Genomic DNA, 8847 nt, shown 5'->3' with positions numbered 1-8847 from the left:
TAATTTTTGGGCCAGAGTATATTCTTCTTTCTACATTGCTGAAGAAAATGGATCCAGATTTCTCTTCCGAAGAAAGTGATACACAATTGTCAGTACAAGTGATTTTTAACTTTGCCCTCCCAATTCCAATGTGTAGAGATCCTTGAACACTTGTTGAAAGGAAACAGGTAAGGCAGAGATTCTAGGCTAATCGGTTTTTGTTTTCTCAGTCACTCAGTCTGGCTCTTGCCTCTTTACTTTTCGAGACACATGCAAAGCCCCTTTGTTCTCTTTCTTCTATACCGACAGCTATTCATTTGCCTGTTTCCCAGAGTAATGTGGGCCATGGAGCCAGGCCATCTTCTATGGGCTCTGCTGTTCGTGCAACCCTTGTGGCCCCGACTGACTGATGGGGCCACTAGAGTCTACTATCTGGGCATCCAGGACGTGCAGTGGAACTATGCTCCTAAGGGAAGGAATGTCATCACGAACCAGCCTCTGGACAGTGACACGTAGGTTTAATCTCTTGTGGAATTAAAGATGGAGTTAGGGAGGGGCACTCTTGAGGTCAATAGGTAGCTCTTGAAGACCTTTCCCCAGGGTGTGGTTGCAGTCAGCTCCTGATCTCTCTGGGCCATAAGCCCAGTGATACATTTCCTGAGAAGACAACTAGTTGACTCAGGAGCCAGTATCCCATATGGAGTTCGCTTTTCCACAGTGAGATGCCTAAGTATTTTTAGGGCCCTAAAGGTCATTCCATATTGCCTTGATTCTAAGGTGATATCCACAATGCTCTTTTAATAATAGGTATTTAGCTTTTAAGCAAGAAAAAACATGATATATATACAGTGTTTGTAAGATGTGTGTAGTATATGTATGCTGCCATAGTTCAGTGGAACTATACTGATTTAAGATATGTAAAAATGAGAAAAAATAAGATCAGCCTTACAATCAAGGAAATAACAGCAATAGCTATCACTTATGTAACACTTTGTGACAGGTACTGTACTAGAAATTTATATACTTTGTCCCACCTAATTCTTACAGAAACTTTAGGAGGTGAGTATGAATATTCTCATCTTATAGATGAAAAAACTGAGGCTCAGGGAGATCAAATGACTTGCTCAAGTCCAAGAGCTAGTAAACAGACATCTAGGATTTGAACCTGGGTAATGTGGATGCAAAGCTGGTACTCTTCTCACCATTCTGCCTCTCACAGATCCTACAGGATTAACCTTTCTTTTTTTTTTTTTTTTTTGCGGTACGCGGGCCTCTCACTGTTGTGGCCTCTCCCGTTGCGGAGCACAGGCTCCGGATGCGCAGGCTCAGCGGCCATGGCTCACAGGCCCAGCCGCTCCACAGCATGTGGGATCTTCCCAGACTGGGGCACGAACCCGTATCCCCTGCATTGGCAGGCGGACTCTCAACCACTGAGCCACCAGGGAAGCCCAGGATTAAACTTTCTTGATCTTAGAGCTTTGCAGGTGTTCCACAAATACCCATTGAAAAAAATCGAATTTATGTATTAAAAAATCTTTTGTGATCATGAATTGATTTGTCTCTCCAAAGCCTCAAAGTTTTCCGAAGTTGACGGTAACATCTCAGAGCTCTCTAGGAAGAATTAGAGTAAGAAAAACAGCTCTCTTTTTTAACAAACCATTTTTCTACTCATCTAGTTTTGGAGTCACAGAGTCTGTATTAAAATTATCTTTGAGGGATAACTTTGTTATCCCCTTCTCCAATACCTTGAAGTAATAGTTAATATTTATTAAGATTTTACTATTTTCCAGGCACTTTTCTAAATTCTTTATGTATTTTAATTATTTTAGTCACCAGTAATAAGTGATACCATGGTTATCTCCATTTTACAGATGGAGAAATTATGCATAGAGAAGTTAAGTAACCTGCTCAAAGTCCTACAGATTTGGAAATGGCAATATTGGCATTTAATTGAAACTCTCTGGCTCCAGAGTTTGTGAACTTAACCACTATGTTATAAGACTTCCCATATACAGAAGGGCAACACTAAGTTAGGCCACCTGGATAGGGAGTTGATCACTTAAAAAGAGTCTGTCCATAGTTGGTTGCCTCCACATTATTATATATTAGGATTTACTGAGTGAAATTGTCTATTTTGTAGGTTAAAATTGCTCAAATATCAGCAAATTCATATGGCTTAACTTAATACTTCTCATTGTCTAACAATTAGATTCTAACGTAAAGATTTCATGTTTTGATCAGTACAATCCCATTTCCTCTTGTTTTGCCCTAAACAAAGATGGACACATTTTGATCAGCCACCTCTGGAAAAAGGCAAAATTGTGGCTTTCTCTTTCCTTCCTTCCCAGAGTAGCTTCCAACTTCCTGAAGTCTGACAAGAACCGAATAGGGAGCAGCTACAAGAAGACCATCTACAAGGAATACAGGGATGGTTCATACATGGATGAAATGGTTCAGCCAGCCTGGCTGGGCTTCCTGGGGCCAGTGTTGAAGGCTGAGGTGGGAGATATTATTCTTATCCACCTGAAGAATTTTGCCACTCGTCCCTACACAATCCACCCCCATGGTGTTTTCTATGAGAAAGACTCAGAAGGTAAATCAGCCCATCCTTTTTCTCCTACCTGCAACAAATATCGCTTTTTCTTTACTGCCATCTGAGGGAGAGGAGCTGGGAATGAAGATAGTGTTCCTTTTTGATCTGAAGTGGCAAGGACTCTCCTCAGAGAAAATATGGCTGGGTACTGTTATAAGTTCTGCTATTCACACACTGTGCCACTTTGGGCAAGTCACTGTCCCTCTCTGAACCTCAAATTCTTCATTAAGAATGTAGAGATTCAATTTACCTTTTATCACAAAGAATTACTTGAATGGCATTTCCGTAAAATATTTGACTGTGTTTTGAAAAGAGAGGAGTGTTCTGTGAATGTAAGGGAGCATTATTCTTGTGCCACAGTCTTCCAAAAGGCCCATTGTTTTTCTTAAGAGGGAGATCGGTTTACTCATCTGTATCTCCTACTATCCCAGGCCCAATGGCCTATAGTACTGACACAACGGTGAGTGAGGGGAATAGAGAGCAAACTCAGAAAGTCTTGACTTGACCATTAACTCCCTGTGGACAAGTTATTTTTCCTCTGTTTTTTCTTTCATAACATGGGAATAGATCAATTGATCACTAAGTTGCCTTTAAATGGAAATTCTGTGATTGTCTGCTTTCTGTTTTTCAAAGTGAGTGCTTGAAGGAAGGGAATATTTTCTTCTCTCTTGCCTCCATGTTATCGGCTTTGCACTAGAGCCTTACTAGGTTAGGCTGTATAGCACTTTCTATGGTCATAGCTCCTTCCCCAAGGGCTGCTAGCATTCTACCCACTGTTGATTTGAGGTCTAGGTTTCTTGGCTAGATATTACCTGAATCTGTGCCTTCCTTAGGTTGTGAGGAACACTGTGCTGAACTTTAGAACTCTACCTTCCACAAGACTGGAACTAGGTATTCCATACGTCCCTCTCCTGGCTTCTACATCTGCCAGGCTCCTTCTCACTCACCCTGGGACTAAACATATTCAATTTCATTTTCTAGGATCCTTATATCCAGATGGTTCCTCTGGCTGGCTGAAAGCTGATGACTCTGTTCCCCCGGGAGGCAGCCACATCTACAACTGGACCATTCCAGAAAGCCATGCACCCACTGATGCTGACCCAGCATGCCTCACCTGGATCTATCATTCTCATGTAGATGCTCCACGAGATATTGCTACTGGCCTCATTGGACCCCTTATAACCTGTAAAAGAGGTATAAGCCCCAAATGTGAGCTGTGAGATACAGTTTGGGATATCTAGGGGAAGCAGTGATATTGTTGACTCACCTACATATTAAGCAGCAGGCTGGGGAGTGTTAATTTAGCACCCTAGTTTATTAACAGGAATAAATCCTGCCAAACTCCCTTTTTCACTGTTTTTTCTATTTCACTACTTTTTTTCTAAAAACAAACAAAAAACAGAAACAAAATACTTAAAAACACTTTGCTACTTTCTTTTTTTCTTATTTTACTTAAAAAACTTGAATTAGTAATGATGGATGTCAAGTTACATAAGACTAAGGTATGTGTTAATAGCCTGTTGGATAGGATTGAAAGTGTAGTCATCAGAATTTGGGGAGGATTGTGGGTTTCGTTTGAAATATGGTATGTTTAAGGTGTAGTTAGGCCTGAAGACCTGTGTGTTACAGGAGTGTGTTTAGATCAAGGCCCTGAGTTGAAGACATAGGCAGGGATGGTGGGAAGGAATTATTCTAGATCCTATGTACCTCATCTTCAAGTCACAGGCTCAACTGAATTGGTGGTTTCATGTGGAGAATTTAGAAATACATATTAGCAGCAGAAGGCTCTACCTACTTTTCTGTTGCTGATAGACTCTTAAGGCCCCTCTCTATCCTTTACTTATGAGTACCCCTTACAGCTAACTGTTGCTAAATAAAGGGTTTTTTTTTAACATCTTTATTCTAGTATAACTGCTTTACAGTGGTGTGTTAGTTTCTGCTTCATAACAAAGTGAATCAGTTATACATATATATATGTTCCCATATCTCTTCCCTCTTGCAACTCCCTCCCTCCCATCCTCCCTATCCTACCCCTCTAGGTTGTCACAAACGACCGAGCTGATCTCCCTGAGCTATGTGGTGGCTTCCCACTAGCTATCTATTTTACGTCTGGTAGTGTATATATGTCCATGCCATTCTCTTACTTTGTCACAGCTTACCCTTCCCCTTCCCCATATCCTCAAGTCCATTCTCTAGTAGGTCTGGGTCTTTATTCCCAACTTACACCTAGGTTCTTCATGACTTTTCTTTCTTAGATTCCATATATATATGTGTTAGCATATGATATTTGTTTTTCTCTTTCTGACTTACTTCACTCTGTATGAGAGACTCCAGATCCATCCACCTCACTACAAATAACTCAATTTCGTTTCTTTTTATGGCAGAGTAATATTCCATTGTATATATGTGCCACATCTTTTTTTTTTAACAGCTTTATTGGGGTATAATTGCTTTACAATGGTGTGTTAGTTTCTGCTTTATAACAAAGTGAATCAGTTATACATATATATATATGTTCACATATCTCTTCCCTCTTGCAACTCCCTCCCTCCCACCCTCCCTATCCTACCCCTCTAGGTTGTCACAAACGACCGAGCTGATCTCCCTGAGCTATGTGGCAGCTTCCCACTAGCTATCTATTTTACGTCTGGTAGTGTATATATGTCCATGCCATTCTCTTACTTTGTCACAGCTTACACTTCCCCTTCCCCATATCCTCAAGTCCATTCTCTAGTAGGTCTTGGTCTTTATTCCCAACTTACACCTAGGTTCTTCATGACTTTTTTTTTTCTTAGATTCCATATATATGTGTTAGCATACGGCATTTGTCTTTCTCTTTCTGACTTACTTCACTCTGTATGACAGACTCGAGGTCTATCCACCTCATTACAAATAGCTCAATTTCGTTTCTTTTTATGGCTGAGTAATATTCCACTGTATATATGTGACACATCTTCTTTATCCATTCATCTGTTGATGAGCACTTAGGTTGTTTCCATCTCTGGGCTGTTGCAAATAGAGCTGCAATGAACATTTTGGTACATGACTCTTTTTGAATTTTGGTTTTCTCAGGGTATATGCCCAGTAGTGGGATTGCTGGGTCATATGGTAGTGCTATTTGTAGTTTTCTAAGGAACCTCCATACTGTTCTCCATAGTGGCTGAACCAATTCACATTCCCATCAGCAGTGCAAGAGTGTTCCCTTTTCTCCACACCCTCTCCAGCATTTAATGTTTCTAGATTTTTGGATGACGGCCATTATGACCGGTGTGAGACGATATCTCATGGTAGTTTTGATTTGCATTTCTCTAATGATTAATGATGTTGAGCATTCTTTCATGTGTTTGTTGGCAATCTGTATATCTTCTTTGAAGAAATGTCTATTTAGGTCTTCTGCCCATCTTTGTATTGAGTTTTTTTTGTTGTTGTTATTGAGCTGCATGAGCTGCTTGTAAATTGTGGAGATTAATCCTTTGTCAGTTGCTTCATTAGCAAATATTTTCTCCCATTCTGAGGGTTGTATTTTGGTCTTGTTTATGGTTTCCTTTGCTGTGCAAAAGTTTTGAAGTTGCATTAGGTCACATTTGTTTATTTTTATTTCCATTTCTCTAGGAGGTGGGTCAAAAAGGATCTTGCTGTGATTTATGTCATAGAGTGTTCTGCCTATGTTTTCCTCTAAGAGTTTGATAGTTTCTGGCCTTACATTTAGGTCTTGAATCCAGTTTGAGTTAATTTTTGTGTATGGTGTTAGGGAGTGATCTAATTTCATACTTTTACATGTACCTGTCCAGTTTTCCCAGCACCACTTATTGAAGAGGCTGTCTTTTATCCACTGTATATTCTTGCCTCCTTTATCAAAGATAAGGTGACCATATGTGCATGGGATTATCTCTGGGTTTTCTATCCTGTTCCATTGATCTGTATTTCTGTTTATGTGACAATACCATACTGTCTTGATTACTGTAGTTTGTAGTATAGTATGAAGTCAGGGAGCCTGATTCCAGCATTTTTCATTCTCAAGATTGCTTTGGCTATACGGGGTCTTTTCTGTTGCCATACAAATTGTGAAATTTTTTGTTCTAGTTCTGTGAAAAATGCCAGTGGTAGTTTGATACGGATTGCATTGAATCTGTAGATTGCTTTGGGTAGTAGAGTCATTTTCACAATGTCGATTCTTCCAATCCAAGAACATGGTATATCTCTCCATATCTTTGTATCATCTTTAATTTCTTTCATCAGTGTCTTATAATTTTCTGCATAAAGGTCTTTTGTCTCCTGACGTAGGTTTATTCCTAGATATTTTATTCTATTTGTTGCAGTGGCAAATAGGAGTGTTTTCTTAATTTCACTTTCAGATATATCATCATTAGTGTATAGGAATGCAAGAGATCTCTGTGCATTAATTTTGTATCCTGCTACTTTACCAAATTCAGTGATTAGCTCTAGTAGTTTTCTGGTAGCATCTTTAGGATTCTCTATGTAGAGTATCATGTCACCTGCAAACAGTGACAGCTTTACTTCTTTTCTGATTTGGATTCCTTGTATTTCTTTTCTTCTCTGATTGTTGTGGCTAAAATTTCCAAAACTATGTTGAATAAGAGTGGTGAGAGTGGGCAGTCTTGTCTTGTTCCTGATCTTAGTGGAAATGGTTTCATTTTTTCACCATTGAGGACGAAGTTGGCTGTGGGTTTGTCATATTTGGCGTTTATTATGTTGAGGAAAGTTCTCTCTGTTCCTACTTTCTGCAGGGTTTTTATCATAAATTGGTGTTGAATTTTGTCAAAAGATTTCTCTGCATCTATTGAGATGAATATATGGTTGTTCTCCTTCACTTTGTTAATATGGTGTATCACATTGATTGTTATGTGTATGTTGAAAACTCCTTGCATTCCTGGAATAAACCCCACTTGATCATGGTGTATGATCATTTTAATGTGCTGTTGGATTCTGTTTGCTAGTATTTTGTTGAGGATTTTTGCATCTATGTTCATCAGTGATACTGGCCTGTAGTTTTTTTTGTTTGTGACATCTTTGCTTTTGGTATCAGTGTGATGGTGGCCTCATAGAATGGGTTTGGGAATGTTCCTCCATCTGCAATATTTTGGAAGAATTTGAGAAGGATAGGTGTTAGCTCTTCTATAAATGTTTGATAGAATTCGTCTATGAAGCCATCTGGTACTGGGCTTTTGTTTGTTGGAAGATTTTTAATCACAGTTTCAATTTCAGTGCTTGTGATTGATATGTTCATATTGTTTATTTCTTCCTGGTTCACTCTCAGTAGGTTGTGCGTTTCCAAGAATTTGTCCATTTCTTCCAGGTCGTCCAGTTTATTGGCATACAGTTGCTTGTAGTAATCTCTCATGATCCTTTGTATTTCTGCAGTGTCAGTTGTTACTTCTCCTTTTTCATTTCTATTTATCTGAGTCTTCTCCCTGTTTTTCTTGATGAGTCTGGCTAATGGTTTATCAATTTTGTTTATCTTCTCAAAGACCCAGCTTTTAGTTTTATTGATCTTTGCTATCATTTCCTTCATTTCTTTTTCATTTATTTCTGATCTGATCTTTATGATTTCTTTCCCTCTGCTAATTTTGGTTTTTGTTGTTGTTCTTCTTCTTTCTCTAATTACTTTAGGTGTAAGGTTAGGTTGTTTCTTTGAGATGTTTCCTGTTTCTTAAGGTAGGAATGTATTGCTATAAACTTCCCTCTTAGAACTGCTTTTGCTGCATCACATAGGTTTTGGGTCATTGTGTCTCCATTGTCAATTGTTTTTGATTTCCTCTTTGATTTCTTCAGTGATCTCTTGGTTATTAAGTAGTGTTTCATTTAGCCTCCATGTATTTGTATTTTTTACAGATCTTTTCCAGTAATTGATATCTAGTCTCATAGCATTGGGATTGGAAAAGATTCTTCATACGATTTCAATTTTCTTAAATTTACCAAGGCTTGATTTGTGACCCAAGATATGATCTATCCTGGAGAATGTTCCATGAGCACTTGAGAAAAGTGTGTATTCGGTTGCTTTTGGAATGAATGTCCTATAAATATCACTTAAGTCCATCTTTTTAATATATCATTTAAAGCTTGTGTTTCCTTATTTATTTTCAGTTTGGATGATCTATCCATTGGTGACAGTGGGGTGTTGAAGTCCCCTACTCTGATTGTGTAACTGTTGATTTCCTCTTTTATGGCTGTTAGTATTTGCATTATGTATTGAGGTCCACCTGTGTTGGGTGCATAAATATTTACAATTGTTATATCTTCTTCTTGGATCAATC

General features: G+C 38.8%; 1 protein-coding gene across 1 annotated transcript in view; it reads left to right on the top strand.

Annotated features, from left to right (window-relative positions):
• Positions 1–240: 240 nt before the first annotated feature.
• Positions 241–8847, top strand: part of HEPH (hephaestin) — an 87951-nt gene continuing 79344 nt past the window's right edge. The window contains exons 1-3 of the mRNA XM_022564087.3: positions 241–491; positions 2328–2572; positions 3554–3766. Of these exons, the coding sequence (XP_022419795.2) occupies positions 250–491; positions 2328–2572; positions 3554–3766 (700 nt within the window). The 5' untranslated portion in view covers positions 241–249. The remainder of the gene's footprint in view (positions 492–2327; positions 2573–3553; positions 3767–8847) is intronic.

The sequence above is a fragment of the Delphinapterus leucas genome, chromosome X (genome assembly GCF_059928025.1).
Source record: "Delphinapterus leucas isolate spDelLeu-1000000601 "Yukka" chromosome X, BTC_Dleu_Yukka2, whole genome shotgun sequence".
NCBI lineage: Eukaryota > Metazoa > Chordata > Mammalia > Artiodactyla > Monodontidae > Delphinapterus > Delphinapterus leucas.
This window is presented reverse-complemented; position numbering and strand designations above follow the sequence as displayed.